Source organism: Camelus ferus, chromosome 14 (genome assembly GCF_009834535.1).
Source record: "Camelus ferus isolate YT-003-E chromosome 14, BCGSAC_Cfer_1.0, whole genome shotgun sequence".
Taxonomy (NCBI): domain Eukaryota; kingdom Metazoa; phylum Chordata; class Mammalia; order Artiodactyla; family Camelidae; genus Camelus; species Camelus ferus.
In genome coordinates, this window is record NC_045709.1 from 31,921,085 (window position 1) to 31,937,823 (window position 16,739).

General features: G+C 40.2%; 1 protein-coding gene across 8 annotated transcripts in view; it reads right to left on the minus strand.

The window, feature by feature from the left end:
• Positions 1–16,739, minus strand: part of LOC102514135 (basic immunoglobulin-like variable motif-containing protein) — a 54,937-nt gene that overhangs the window by 14,936 nt on the left and 23,262 nt on the right. For 6 of the 8 annotated variants that reach the window (XM_032496692.1, XM_032496689.1, XM_032496691.1 and 3 more), the window contains one exon: positions 14,889–16,610. In XM_032496692.1, coding sequence (XP_032352583.1) covers positions 16,317–16,610 — 294 coding nt within the window. In that variant the 3' untranslated portion in view covers positions 14,889–16,316. Of the gene's footprint in view, positions 1–1,026; positions 1,171–3,304; positions 3,366–4,278; positions 4,366–4,846; positions 4,963–6,493; positions 6,670–11,590; positions 12,146–14,888; positions 16,611–16,739 lie in introns of those variants that run through there. The other 2 variants (XM_032496694.1, XM_006195215.3) reach the window with 2 other exon arrangements.

Consider the following 16,739-nt stretch of genomic DNA (forward strand, 5'->3'; position numbering starts at 1 on the left):
AATGCCTGATTAACAGACTGAGCCCAGATTTTCCCCCTGAAATGAAAATAAATTTTCTTCTGTCTTTTGTATATTACTTCTGTACACCTTAGCATTTTCCGACGTTCACGTTCTTTGTGGAAAAGCAGAAAGGGACGATGGGGAAATCAGCTCCTGCCTTTTTCATATATTTGGTATCAATTTAAGAAATGTTCAAAAGTCTGTAGAAAAAACATCCACTCGTTAGGAATAGTAACGCTGCAAGATTTATATTCTGTCCTACAGTGAGTTAAGGGAGAAAGATGCCAGAAAGAATAGGCTGTACGAGCAGGAAGAAAAACAAAACTCATTCACCAACGAGAGGCAGTGATCCGTGGTGCAGCACGACCAGGAGACAGGCTCGACACTACCCAGCTCCACAGACCACCTCACTCCAGGGTTCCGTGGCTGTGAAGCCACCACCACATGCTCCAGGTTGAGGAATTTACCACCAAACTCCCTATTACCACTGTCCAGAAGGAGTAAGAGGGAAGATGGAGATCCAACTGCATTTCTAGGGCTGCAGAGGAGAGATCCTGCAGTTTCACGCCAGAACAAACTTCTCCGCTGTGATTAGGTTCTTATCACTGTTAATTCTACAACGTACACTATGGGTCAACATAACCTCTATGAACTAACCTAAGAATTGGCCCACTAAGCGTACACTGGGCACTTACTGTGTGAAAGATACTGAACTGAGTGCCGAAAAGACAGAGGTGAGCGAGGGTGCTGAGAATACGCAGAGACACTCCGGGCGCTATGAGAACACAGAGCAGGAGGCAAGACCTGGCCTTGGGTGGAAACCCAAGAAAGGCCTCTTTCAAAAAGTATATAAAAGTTCAAACTCATAAATATATGATGCTTCATAGGCTCTCTGAGATACACAAATGCTGTTTCCTGGAAACGGATATCGTATCAACTACGCTTATCAATTTTCTCCTTTTTTCTCATGAAAAATTTTGCTGAAGCTCTTAATTCTAAGCATGAATGTGCTGTTGTATATTTCACCTCTGGCATTGCTTCAAATAATGTTCTTCTTCGCTTGGTAAATTCTTTCATATCAGTCAAGATTTCATGCTTTATTTCAGGCGGCAGGCTGCTGAAGTCTTCAGACTCAATATCTACTGCGTGAGGGTTACGGAAGAACTCTTCCTGTGAGGAGTAAAACCCAACACCATGAAACTCACACTTTATACACTGAATTCTATTCACCATGATAGGTATTTTTTGTGCTTATAACCAGAGTCTTCCATAATCTGCAATAGGCTAACCACATTATCTGCAGTAGACATCAAAGGGAGTAAGCAGATTAGGGAACATATCCATTCACTCATCCATTCATTCAAAACAAAAAATACCTAACAGGCATCTCTAATGTGCCAGGCTCTGTTTGAGGTGCCAAGGTGCCAAGCCACATACGGTCCCTACTCTTGGGTGTAGAGGAAGACAGATGATAAACAAATAAATGAACATGATGATGATGAGAAAACAAAGCAGGTTAACCTGACAAGACAGTTGATTAGAAGAATAGGAAGAGAAAAACATTTATTTGATAGAAAACACCCTACTAAATATAATGACCTGTGAGCAGGGACATGAAAGACATCAAAAACCTGCTCAGGGACAGAGCATCCCAGGCTGCAGGAAAGGCGAATGCAAAGGCCCTGGGGCAGAGACGAGCCTTGTGAATCTGAACAATATTTATTATCCCCTCAATTAAATGAGCTTTGTTTTGCACCTAAAATCAAAAGTGAAATTAAAAGTGAGAAATTTCACAGACCTGGAAAGTGTAAAATCTTTCTAAATTTCAACTAATTACCAAAATATTTATAAAACTCTTCATTAGTAAAGAGAATAAAATAAAATAATGTGCCTCCCTGTATGTATGTGTGTTGTGTATGTGTATAAACCAGCGAGCACTTAGGACAGGCCAGTCATATCGTCAGAGCTTCCTGTGCTTTCCCTCAGTAATGCTCCCATCACCCCTACGAGGAAGGCATCAATGTTACTTTTGTTTAAAAATAAGGAAATAAAGCCTTGGAGAAGTTAAATTGTCTAAGATCTCACAACCAGTGAGCAGGAGAGCCTGGAACCAACTGCAGGTCCTTCTGACCACGTGGTCCATGGTCTTCTCCCAAGATCACTCTGACTTCTGCATTAATAATGCAGGACCTCCCCGAGTTGAAGAATCTTGCAGTTTTAGCTCAAAAGTCTTCTACCAGATGTACCAGAATAATATGAACACACAAGAAAATAGTGAGCTTGGGAATCAAAGAAAGTTACCCACTATTCTGAGAAACTTGGGAAAATTTTCAAAAACTTAAATCTATAGTACAACTTCAATTTGTAAAAATGTTATTCATTAAAATATGTGTGGTGGTGGTTTTGAAGCATGTCCACAGGTTGTCTGACCCTCTTCTTGTCTAGTTCCCCTCCCATTAAGTAGGGGCTGGCCTAAACCAGCTGCTGATGGAAGAACGTAGTGGAAGGGAGGCTACACCATCCCCAAAGCTGGCCGGAAAAGGTAGCCCGGGTCCTGGGGGCACTTCCTCGTGGGCTGCCTGCCCTGGGAACACAGTGCCAAGCTGTGCAAGACCTCAGGCCACACGGAGAGGCCACAGACAGGTGTCCTGGCTGAAAGCCAGTGTCAGTCACCGGGCACATGGGTAAGGAGGCTTCAGAGGAGACTCCGACCCCAGCTAGTCGGACTGCACCTGCCTGGGAGATGCTGAGAGGGAATTGCCTCTCTGAGCTCATCAACCCCCAGAACAGTGAGAGAGGACGATGATAGAAGACCGCTGTCACACCTGTGAGTTACACATCAGTAGGTTAACTACAGCACACGCACAAACATGCATCTTTGTGTATATATACGTATCCATGCACCCTTGATAGATACACACTCACCCAAACACACACACAGGTACTCAACTTTTTAGGGGTAGGTGGGGTACTAACTAACTACAGCAAAATGTTAACGGAAGTTATTAATGGGTAATATGCTTTCCGTATTTTTTATACAAGCATTTGTATGTATTTATTGGCTACAAAAGAAAGGTGGCTTATTTTGTGTATCTAGATATGCATAGTTCCATATATACATGTATGAGCATATGTGTATTTTATATACACACACACGCATACATACATAAACACACAATAAAGAAGGCATCTATCTTTCTTACCAAGAATGTTCATCAATTCATACTACCTCATTAAAATTATTCATTTTCATGTTCTTCATTTCAAATAGAATAACTCCTGAACTCACAAACTACTTCAATACCTGCAATGCTTGTTTTTGATTCATTCTTTCTTGCCATTCTTTTTCATCCTCCTCTTCTGAACTGAAAGTCAAGCATACAAATATACATTTACAGCATCTATGATTTAATGACTACTCACAAAAATATTTCTTGAGCACAAGGCGCTGCTAGTTACAGGAGCCACAAGGGTGAACAAGCTGGCAAGGGGTGCGCCGTCACTGGCCGCAGTACGGTGGGGACAATTGTAGGTGAAAAGTCACAGTATGACCTAATATCTTCCATCGCAAGGGCAGAGCAGGTTGCCAGAGGTGCAATAAAGAGTCACCCCACCCCAATCTGGGGGGTCATGCAAGCTCTCTGAAATCTCCTGCAACTGCATTGCTTGGAGAAGCATGTGATTAAGGGGTTGAAGTTCTGTCCTAAAGAAATGAGAAGCTAGGGAGTATTTTAAGAAGGAAATGACAATATCAGGTTTGAGTTTGAACAGATTCAACACTTACAAAACAGGGATTGGGCTTGGCAGGGAGGGGCTCCTGCAAAAGGGTAAGATCAGAGACAGAGAAAGAATGTGGAAGCCAGGACTGTAACCTCGACACCAGATGATGGTGGCAGTGGAGATGCAAAAGCTGCTTGGCATCACAGGAGCCCCTGGGAACAGAATGGGGGCCGGTGGGGGACAGAGGCAAACTGGCCCTCCCCTGCACTTCGACCAGAGAAGCTGCTGACACTTAACAGCCAGCTGCAGGAAGAGCAGCCAGTGAGGTTCCCACGCAGCGGGACAGTGCGGGCGCTGTGTTCAGCTGGGAACTGCAGAGTGCCCACTGGATTCAGCAAAGACAATTTAGCAATTTTGTCTTTAAAAATAATCTAAACGGTGTCAAGAATGCTTATTTCAGATGCATTAATTCCCACATGCCTTATCACGTAGGCAAAACATAAAGGTTTATGTCTGTCCGAATACAGCAGTAACATTTTAAAGAGTGAAAACATTTACCTGTCTTTCTCTTTCTCCTGTAAAGGTGGCAAAGCATAGATGTCATCATCTCTCTGAACTTGAGTAAGACTGGGAAGTGCTTCCTCCCTGAAAAGGACACCGAGCCTTAAACAGATGACAGGAAGTAGTATTTTGAGAGTCAGTAACACCCCCCATTAATCACACAGACCCTGCAGAGGAGGACAGAAGGGGGCACATGGGGGCGACTGGTTCCACCCCACTGGCTGCCCAGGCCGCTGCTGTGGGAAGAAGCATACAGGCAGCCATGAGAAACAGGGGACCTGGTGCCGCCTCTCAGGGTCCGGCAGGAAGAAGAGCCATTAATGTCAGATGTGCATGTAGGGCAACCCTGCAGCTTTCCTTCTCGCTGTCAAAGCTGATTCTCAAGGAGCAGAGAATTTTCACCACTTCTGTTTCCCAGACCAAAAGGAGATCCCACTGATTCCTCTCATTTCACCCTCTATTTTCTACTTGCGATTAAAACTGGGGAAAGGGAGCCCTGAGAATCCAATGCAAACATAAAAGATGTTTAAATTCATCTTTGAAATGAATGTAATTTCCCTCTTGCCTTTTGCTTTTTAAGGCAGTTTTGATGACTTGTCTTTTCAAGAATGTTTTCAGAAGCTTCTCTGTAGTTTTTTTGGAGTCAGTGGATGCCAAGTCCTTCCTATGCCTCCTCTTAGCCTATGAAAAGAAAAGATACAGAATTTTACTTCAAGGTATTAGTATGTCAGAAACGTGTCTGAGGGTTTTTTCCCCATGGAATTTGGTTTGTCTGAGTTTTCAGACTCTGGCTGTTTCAGTATTTTCCAATTGCCGTATGAGTGAATGTCTTCAGGTTTCTGCTGTGTAAAGGACACCCAGAGCTTCCAACCATTACTGAATGGATTGGCTATTACACTATTTTAGTTTACTTCCAGTTATTTTTAAATGTCCTTTAATGTCCCCAAGAAGCCTAAAACTTAATGATACATAATTAAGTAAATGCTTCCTAAAATGGATTATTACACCACTGTCATGCCAAAATCAATTTCCAATATTAGTTTTTATAGAAATACATTACTTATATGTAATCCACATTCAAGACTATGTCATAAGAAATCCTAAAATGTATAGAAATACCTTGTAAGAAATGTCCAAACAGGGAAAAATGGAATAGTCTCCATACTTATGGTTGAATATAAATATTCTCTATACCAAAACATTCTTTTCCTCTTTTTTTTTTTAATTGTGATGTAATTGACATATAACATCATGTAAGTTTAAGGCAGACAGCATGTTGATCTGATACATTTAGATATTGCAGTGTGATCACTACAGTAAGGCTAGCTAGTACCTCTATCCTGGGGTGGGAGAACCAGAAAGACGTTAAACGGTACAAAGTTGCAACTACGAGATAATAAGTTCTGAAGTTCTTTCCCTTTCTGATCCTTCCAAAGAGTACCTGATATAGAGTATGCCTTGGATAATTAAAAACTGCATCTGAATAGTCTAGACCTTTCCCTGAGGGCACAAATGTTCCCAAGCATTTACAAATCCTTACTTTTGCCCTGTGTCCTCAGTTCGACAGTATCTGTCTGATACAATGATAAGATGATGAGCTGACCTTTTCAACATATAAAAGTCCTATATTTAAACGGTGCTGTCATTGGGGGCACACACGATTAGTCCAAAGCACAACATTGTTCCAACTTTGTTTTAAATGACTTTCAGAATAAGGAAATTCATTCTCATTCTTTTACACCCTGTCCAATTTCCTTCCTTAATCTACTTTAGTCACATTTGGTGCCATAAAGCATTGCTCACTCCTGACATCCAATTCACCTTTAAAAGAAGGCTCACTGTCCCAGAGGGTGCGCCAGCTCTGCTCAGGGAGGTGCTTCCCTATGATGCTCTGAGCAACAGCAATGTGGCGAGAGCAGCTGGAGAACAGCTAAGGAGACCCTCTGAAGGGAAAACTCCCGACTGTAACTTTAGTAGTTTTATTACGACTTAAATTTTATCATTGCACCCATAATACACTTTCAGAAACAAACACTTTTTTTTAAAAGAAAAAGCGTCTATTGGCTCAAGATAATTTTTTTAAAGTTGAATTAAATTGAATATATGTCAAATTAAGTCTTGGTTTCCAAAATTCTCAGGAGAAAGTTTAAATTTTACATGAACTTTTCTTTCTTTCTAAGAATGCAGAAAGAAAAACATAGATAACTCTTACCAGAGTCTGTTTCTTTAACAGTGGAGCGTCCCCATCAAACACAAAAATAGGACGAATTCGAAAAAATAAGAGTTTGCAGAGCCGATGAAACAAAGTGAGAAGATGAGCATTTTCTATTGAGTTCCCATGGCGATCCCGGACTCCTTTAAGTGCTTGGTTTAACCAAATGCTAATATCTACAAGAATTGTTAATGGAAAACATTTTGCAATTTCTTCCCTCATCTTCACAATTTCAAATTCCTAATGCCTGATATCAACCAAACATTGAAACTGAGCCCTCATCACAACTCACTTGAAACCGAAAAATGTTGAGCCCTGATGGAATCTGCCTAAAATCAGGTAAGTTTATGTGAACCCATTACCACTATTTACATCCTGAATTTTAAAATCTTACAGAGATATATAGGTCATTTAAAAAGTCTAACTGGAAAGAACTGCTTCTTTAAAAAAAAAAAAAAACAAGCAAACAAAAAACTACCAACCTGTATGGAATTTTAGTAAATTAACACAACTCTTTTGGAGAACAATTTGGCAATTCATAGCAAAAAACTTAAAAACTTGCACTCTATTTTACGTAAGAATTCCACTTCAAGACATTTATCCTCAGGAAATCATCACAGACTTACAATAAGAGGTACTTATAAGAATGTTTGTTAATAATACTGAAAATATGAAGAATCATTTAAAAGTCTTCTAACAGATCTTTTTTAATGAAATTATACTGATTTGCTGGAACCCAAGGATCCCTTAAAAATGGAAGTTGCAGAAGCACCTAAGGAAGATGGTCACAAATTATTAAAGGAAGTAAAACAGGTTACAAAAGTATGGAAAGTATAATTCTATTTTGTAACATATGCAGTATGTCAAATAGTAAAAAACAAAGCTTAGACATCGAAATATTAAGAGGAGTGATCTTCTGCTGTGATTACAACAGATTTACATTTTCTTCTTGGCATTTTCTTATACTTTTAAGCTTTACTAAAGAACACTTTTTGGGGGAGAGTATAGCTCAAGTGATAGAGTGCATGCTTAGCATGCATGAGGTCCTGGGTTCAATCCCTGGTACCTCCTCCAAAAATAAATAAATAAACCTAATTACTCCCCCCAAAAATATTTTAAAAGAACACTTTTTAACAGGTTATTTTCTCTTTGCTCGTAAGAGAGGGGCACAGCAGTCTGCTGGTTTCTCTGCTCTCCGTCTCTCTGCCAGCTCCTCTGACCCACCGTTCAGGTGTTGACTTTGGCAGTGACCACTCTCAGGCCCTCTCCTTTCCTCCCATCTGCACTGGCTACCAGGCTACTGCAGCCCCCACAATGTCTCTGTAGTGAAGACCCTTGGAAAGCTTCCCACTGCCTGTAGGATGATATCCAAAACATCTTCCCACCACGTAAGAATCCCTGAATGATCTGCCCTCTGCTCCCTTCTCCTGTCTCATGTCAAGCCACTGGGCTTCCCTCAAACCCTGGAAACCACTAAGCTCATTCCTGCCTCCAGGGTCTTCCCACAGGCTCCTTCCCAGCCTGAACCAGTTCCTCCATCTCTCAGCCTAGTGACCTCCTACTCTTACGTCTCGGTCTACAGGTCACTCCCTCAGCCGAGATTAAGACCTCCAATTATACACTCCTATTCAAAAACATCTTGCTTATTATGTGGCAGAAATACTTCTCTGGACGGGGGATACAGTGCTGAATAAAACAAAGTGTCTCCCCTAATGGAGTTTACAATCTAGTCAGGGGAAAATCCAGACTCTGAGCTCCATGACTTGTCTAAACCATACTGTTGTGCACTGCTCTCCCTCATCCAGAGCACAGAGGAGACAACAAAGGTCTGCTATCAAATGAGCTGAACAGTTCCATATTTAAATGAATGCACATTACCTAACTTACCATAAAAAATTAGGCCCATCAACAATTAATGTAATAAACATTATATAACAAAATAACTAGTGGAAAGCAAGCTATTCTTATATTCATGCCTACATCTGAGTGCTACTTCATGCCAGGGATTTCCAAGATCCTAGGGATAACAATGAACAATACAGCCATGAACAAAACAGATACGGTCCCTATCCCTAAGAAACTTGCATTCTAGTGGGGAAGACAATGAAAATCAAGTAATAGATGTATTTGTTAGGTTTTTGGTAAGTGCCAAGAAAAAAACAGAGCAGAGTAAAAGAACCAAAGTGTGACTGGAGGGTCAATGGCTTTTTAGTTAGGGAAGGCTATGTGAAGAGGTAACAAGACTAAATGAGTGAATGAGAGGAGTGAGCAAGTAAACAGTGAGGTGGGAGGGAGAGCAGATGCAAATGCCCTGGGACAGAAGTGGACTTCCATTCAAGGACACTGTGGCAGGTGCATGGCAAGAAGAGCAATAGGAGGAAGTGACGTGTGTGTGTAGTCACTGAAGGTTTCTTGAGTGTGACTGAAGGATCACCCGAGTGGATATGCGAGGAATAAACTAGAAGGAAACCAGTTTTAAAACTAGTTGCAATAACCCCAGTGAAAGCAGAATGCAGTAGTGAGGTTGATGAGATGTAGTCAGATAAAGGTCCCATCTTGGAAGCAGGATTTGGTGTTGGCTTAGCTCTGTATTGTATTGGGTACGTAATTCTAATCGGCTTGTTTCTGGTTGCTACACTGTTGTTTGCACGGAGTAAGTTTCTAGTTGGCCTCTTGCTTTAAATTTTATAATTAAAGAGAAAATCTAATTTCAGATCAAGAACTGGATATGAAGTTTCTAAAACACAGATTGCTAAACATAGGTATGCCTGAAAATTTACATCATAGAGACAGAGATGGGTCTTTTTTAAATTAATCACACATAGTGCCAATTGTCAGCCAGGACTGAGATTTCCAGCTTGAAATTCTTAAAGAAGAAATACATAGAATTAGGCAAGCTGAAAATATTTGCGTAATTTGATTTGTCTAATTTCAGTAAGTTTATTAAAGGACAACAATAAATTCATCTCAGGGCTGGAAAAGTTAAATCTGAAGTAAAGTCAAAAACCATTTTACAGATAAGATCCAGAGGACAAATGACATTTTGAAAAAAACGTAAATTACTTTAGTGCTGTTAGGCAACGTAAAATTTAACTAACCCCTATTAGTATGCACAGACTAAAGAAAGTGTAACATTTTGCTAATAAACTTAAATGCATTTTACAAATATTAAGGCCCATAAGAGACAAAAGTTTAACTATTAATTCTTTATTATTTGACACAAACATTCAGACTGTATAAATAAACAAGACATTCAGCTAGAAATGGTAAGATGACCAAATAACTTATTTTAGGGATCCAAGAGTAAAGTATGAAACTAGTTGTCATGGATAATTTCTTCATTAATAAAACCAAAAAATCTGAATATATTTCAGATATTTGAACTGAAATTCCCATGAAAACAAAACAAAGCAAAATCAATTATAGAATTGCAACCAAATATACTCCTTTTACATAAATATATACACATATACCTACACACATATATGAGGTTACCATCATAACTGGAGTATCTTTAACAGTCTTCTTTAAATGATCCATTCTTTCAGAAAAACCTAATAACCCCATGAAAATGACTTTATGTCCCAAAAGAACTTCTGAGTCATCTGAAAATAGACAATCTAAATTAAATGCTTTATCTTTCTTTATTTTGGACAACTTCCTAACAAATTCGAATGCTTAAGTTCACATGTCATCTCAATTATCTTACAAATTATTAATTCTTCACATGGGCTGCAACATAAAATGATCTAAGTTTTTGCTTAAGTTTTAAGGTTTCCTGAAGCTGAAGACTGTGTTTCAATCCACGTACAGTTCTATGAGGAAAATCTTCAGAAAGCAGTGATTTGAGGAACCCCCAGAGGGCAGCAATAACACATGTGCTTTGTAAAAAAAAAAAAAAAAAAAAAAAACCTTTCTCACAAGGCACCTGGCATAAAACTTTTAAGCCAAAATTCATTGCGAATGTATTTCAATTGCTCATGTTCCAAAAACTATAATCATCATTATTATCCTCTTCATCATATTACTTTATTTAAAAAAATTATCAATATTCTGTTGTGTATAAGTTGTCTCCTTACTAAAATCAATAGCTCCTTTTGCTGAATCCACACATACTCTGACAACGCATTTACGACCTGAGAGCAATTATTTACTGGACACTTTTCCCAGAGTATGGGCTCCTAGGCTTATACGTTCCCACTTAAGAAACTGGTGTAAGGTACTACCAGCTTCTGGAATAGAACAGACCAAGGGAGGGAGGAAGGCCAGAAGGGAGGAAGGAAGGGGAAAACAGGAAAAAAGTAAGTAAAAGAAAATGAAGAATGCTTAACGAACAAAAAGATCAAAATTTCAGAAATAGCTTTCACGTGTTTTGGTAATGAAGAAAACATTTAATTCTAAAGACACAAATAAAACCAGCCAAACATGCACACAAACAAGTCCTTAAAATATCCACCATAGAGGCTGGAAGGAAAATAAGTCACTGTGTACCTTCTGAAATCTTTTCAGTGTCGTACCATATGAATTTCCTACTCGAAAACTCACAAGAAATAACAAACGTTACTTTTTTTTTTCCTTTTTTAAGAAAAGGTCAAACACTTGTCCACAGTTTTCTTCCTCTAACAAATAAATGGAGCAAGACTCAAATCAGCAGGGAAAACTCCTGGCAGGAAGTCTACTTCGTTTTCTCCACGCTCACCTTACAGCAGGGATAATACTTTTAGGATTTACGGTATTAACAGTGCCAGGGACTATTCTCAACTTTTTATTTAAACAGTCCCTTTATTCCTCATACTAAGCCTGTGGGTAGACTATTACTACCTCCACTTTCCAGATGAGAGAACTAACGCGCAAAGACAGCGGTAAAGCACGGCCCCTAAGTGATAAAACCAAGACTCAAATCCGGAGCGGCGGGACGGCAAAGCCGCGGGAAAGCAGACACTTCGAAAGGAAACGTCTTGATGGAAATTCTATGGCTAACCCCCTCGAGTGAGACCGTCATCCTACCAACGCCCACTCTGCGCCCACTGCGGAACTGAGAGCAAAATCCTGGAGCCAATCGCTGCAGCCCAGGCCCCCACGCCGCGTAAAGGATACCCACGGCCAGGATCTTCCCTTCCAGCGTTTCCGGGTTGACCTGCCGCCCGGAGCACTCCAGCAGCTTCCAAAGCCCCTGGACCCCCATCAGGCAGGTGTGTCCCCGGAGCGCAACTCGGGGGCGGGGTCGCGGGAGGCCTTTCACTCCGAGTCTTCCACACCTGGCTGCACCAGCGCCCCGGACCCGAGGAAGAGCTGCCCCCGCTCCGGCTCAGGAAAGACGGAAAACAATAAAAAGCCCTCCGCTTTCCAGGGAAAACCGGCACCAGCGAAAACCACACTTCCCACAAGCTGACGCTGCCTCGCGGAAGAAAGACAGGGCCAGAGAATGGCCGGCGGCGGGGAGAAGGAACAGGTCCTCGTCTCGCCCAGGGCTGTGGCCCAAACGTTTGCGCTCTTAACGGACGACCGAGTGACGAGCAAGATAAACAGCCAGAAGATTTCCCTTCGACAAGCCCTGTCCCCTCCAGTGGGTGCGTAAACTCTCGAGAAATGAGACCCCTCGGCTTCTGTCTAATGCGACTTGCAGGGCGGAAGTCCCGGCTCGCCGCGCTGACGTATATCCGCTGCGCCGTTGCACTCCGGAAATGAGGGGGCGGTTCAGCCCCAGTGCTTGTATTGTGCGGAGCTTCTTCCGCGCTGGCGTGCTGTCGCGGTTTAACGTTGACACCACCGCAAAGCGTCAGCCTGCAGAGTTTACGGTTTTCTAGGCGCTTTTCCGGTATCAGTTTCTTCCCACAGAACTGCCAGTTGTTAAAACTGTTAATACTAAGTATTGTTTTTACACGTGAGGCGACAGTAGAAAGGTGGACGCTTTGGTGGTTATTTCTTAACGCACAAGTTTTCATTTGTCCGATAACTTGTAGTAACTACGTAGTAATACGATTTAAAATCTTAACCCTTTAAATATAGTTTAGTTTTCTCTGGCATCTAAAATTTAGGATTCCACGGCTTGTAAGTCAGAAATGACAGGAAGCTGATTTCCAGAGTAGCTCGGACCCTCAGGCTAGGATTCAAATCCAGACCGCCCCACAGTATGGTGTTTAGCGTAGTTTGAAACACATTTGTTCAGAGGTTCTGTTCCTTCATCTGTAAACTGGGCAGGCATAAAACCAAACTTGCAGATTGTTTTAAGCAAAAGTTAGAGGTACTTTATGCAAAGTACTTACCACTAGTAGTAAACGATAGCCATATCATACATACTGGTGCAGGTTGGAACTATTTAAACTACATTCAAAATCAGTGAAAAGGTTTTTAAAAATCAGTTTTTAGCAAAAACTATTTTCATGCCCAAACAGATGGTTCCCAGGGACCAAGTTTACTTGACCTAGTCACAACTAATTTTCTGCCAGGGTTAATCCTGACAAAGTACTTATTTGCACTACGTCCATGTGTAAAGTAATCCCCAGAACTGTTTCTAAATATATTTTGTGGGAATTATTTTAATTGCCTATTTATTTTTTGTCTCCCCCCAACACAGTATACTGTAAACTTATTGAAACCAGGAACTATTTTGTTGAGTGTGTGTATACCTCACCCCTGATATTTAGCAGGAATTCTATATATATATATTTCCTAAATAACCAGTTTCAGCATCGGGTCTAAAATTCTGCAGTGCATCTTGCACCTGCTGAAAGAGAACTTCTTCACAGGTCAGGCAGTTGTTAGTTTAGATCCTACCTGAGCCATGTAATAACCCGGTGTTATGGGCTGAATTGTCCTTACAAGAAGAGGAAATTTGGACAACCAGACACTAAGGAGGTGTGCATAGGGGAAAAGTCATGTGAAGGCACAGGAAGAAGGCAGCCTTCCATAAGCCAAGGAGAAAGGTACAGGAGAAACCAAACCTGTCCACACCTTGATCTTGGGCTTCTAGCCTCTGTAACCACAAGAAAATAAACGTCTGTTGTTTAAGCCACCCAGTCTGGTATTTTATTATGGCAGCTCTAGCAAACTGAGACACCCTATGAACAAGGCAGGTTTCTTCACCAGTGAGAGTGCGAATAAAATGGAGATGCCACTTCTTTTTGTGGTGGTTCTGAGATCAGTGATTTAACGTGAAACACCTAGTAGGTAATGGTGCTCTAATTAGTTTGTCAAGTGAATGACTGAGGAGGAGAACGCTATGGGTAAAACTGAAATACAGAATGTGATGGATTGTACAGCACCTTGCCTGAGCCCCTCTGGTGTCCGGGAGAAGACAAGTCGGGAATTACTACAGCTGCTGCACCAGCCTGGCCAAATGATGGGGCATACTAGCAGGAAAACTGACAGTTTCAGGATTTGACCTAAATGAACATTTTTTACTACTTGAGAGCTGGGTAAAAACGAATAGCCACTGTGAGCATTTGAGTACTCTAAGTGCTTTTAAAACTAGAGTAACATTTCTTGAATACAAAATTCTTTTGAAGGGACAGCAACTAAGTGTATATTTGATTTACAAGGAATTGTTTCCTTTAGTTGCTATTTCAAGGGCTAACAGGATTCTGACAGTAAAATACACATCTCTGAGGGTAAAAATAATAGCAACCACTTAAATAGCAATTTCAGTCTACCAAGTACTGTTCTCAACACATTATAAGCATTAACTTATTCTTGAAAACAATTTATAAAATCAATACTATTATCCCCATTTTACCAATGAGGAAATATACACAGGAAAAATAATCTTAACTTGCCCAAGGTGATACAGCTAATTAGAGAAGAGCCAGTAGTATGAACTTTTGTTGCTTCTGTGGAAACTCCAAAGCAAAACTGACCAAGAAATTAAATATACAGGAATGTTACTAATCTTGAAAGAGAAATATGCACTAACTTGCTTACAGATTCTGAAAGAGCAGGCTCTGTAAACCTTTGAATAACTGCTAAACTTGTAAGGCAAGTTATTAAGTGATCATATATATTAAGACTTTCATACAAGTTGATTATGGCCAATAAGCAGTGTATATAAACACATCCTCTTTTCCTAGATGTCACGGTACTCTTTGTTTTACGTTGCATTCATCTTATTTCCTCTTGGCTCTTCCTACCAGCCTCTTCCCTGAAGTATTTGGCTGAACTATATGAAATTGCTGATCCTCAACCATGTTTGACCTACAGAAATGACAATTTCATTTGGTTCAAGCTAATGTAACAATTAAGTTTTCTATTTCCTGTTATAAAGTCTTACAGAAATCTAAAATTATAGACATCATGCATAGTGTCTCAGTGAATATAAAAGTCAGATACAATATGCTACTTCAAACAGAATTATAAGGATACTCCCTTCCTAAAACAAAGGTTCAAAACATTCACATGATTAAAAGTAGAAAACAAAACTTTATTGATGAAAACTTCTTAAAAGTTCCAGTATGAAGTAACAAAAATCAACAACCTACAAATCTCCTTTCAGTCCTTTGCAGTTCAAGCAAAATATTCTCTTCAGAAAAAAAAGACCATTTCATAATATATATCCCCTTCTGTAGGCTAGGCATGTCTGAGTGGATAAATGGATACAAAATTCAAAAGAGAAGAAAATGAAAATATTTTAAAAATAAAAATCTGAACCCTCTCCTTGAGGTGTATTGCAGTATGGTTACCAACATATTCAGCACCTTGTAATAATCAAGTTACTGATTTGAGTCCTGGAACAGCCCTGAAATGGAAGAACAAGAGATCCCAGTTGTTGGTGAGTCACAGGTTGGCAGCAGAAGAAAAATTGATAGCAACTAGAGAGAAGCTCAAATACATGAAATCCACACTATCTGAACTATTTAACACTCACTTCCAACAGCTAATGGTCTATATGGTTTAAAAAAGGAAAGAGCTCAGACTCTGGAATATGGCTAGTTGCCCTCTTGAGTGATGTGGCCTTCCTAACGCAACCTGAATGCTGTTATCAACATCTGACTCCAAACTGAGGGACCAGTCAAATATCAGAAGATCTCATTTCAGAGGTTACCTTGGGTATAAAAATTTCAGATGCCACTTATTCTTCTACTCTATCCCTAAACAAGGTTTATTGTAGACTTACAGAAGTCTTCCAAGACCTAACGTTCTTGTCAGTATTTGACAGTAACATACCAAGTCATGAAACTCAAGAATACCTGAATCGATGCACTAAGTCACCCACCAATAGAAAAGATTGGTGTCTTGACTCTTTTCTCTTTTGCTTCCTTATTGAGAATCCTGAGAACGTCCATCAGGAAACAAAGGAGGCAGGCAAGATACTGCTACAAGTAAAGGAATTTCTAGACTCACTGAATCATTTTAAATGAGCTTTGACCATGAGAGAAAAGTAGAAATCAACAGCCCCACTTTTTTTTTAAAGGGCAGATAGTTAGTACCTTACATCTTGAGCTTAGGAATAAAACCCCCTGCAACAAACATCTAGGGATCAAGTCATAAGAAATCACTTCATGCTTAAGTATTTCCAATTGTGATGCTATTGAGTGAAATTAAGTTTGATTTGTTTATATGTAATTTTAATGGACTTTGTGAAATTGTCCAGAATGTTTATATACTCAACTTTAAAAGGACAAAAAAAAAATCTGTGCTTATCTGCTTACATATCGGAAATCACCCATCATAATCATATACACGCTTATTTACTGGAGAACTACAAGGTTATGTTTTATACCACAAGATCTGTTCCTATTTCATATAGACTTAAAATCTGGTACTGCCTTCACGCAGTCCTGTGTAGACCAGCTGAGTGTGAAACACAAGTTGTCGGTACCCAGCATGGTCAGTCATTTCCATCGTAATCACTGTAACCGTGGTAGCCACTGTTCCTTCTCTCATGGATACTGGACATCTTTTTCCACGTTGAGTCTTGATGGAAGTTAGCACTGAAAGACCGGCCCAGACGCCCATGCTGCTTCTTGGAGATATTGTCCTCACTTTCAGATTTGGCAATTCCCTGGGCATGTGTTGGAGGTTGTGATTCTTGTCTAATGGTTCCAAATGGAAAGTTCCAAAGGCCAAATCTTTGCCAATTAAGTCTCTGGAATGCTATGATGCAATGCAAATTTCCCCCAACCTGAGAAGAAAAAAAAAATGTTGGGTTAAGAAAAATGATAGGAAATTAATTATACTAATATGTGGGTTCCTACAAATTCCCTTGTTTTTCCCTCTTCGCCTGCCTCTAAACAGTACTTATCCTTTCAGA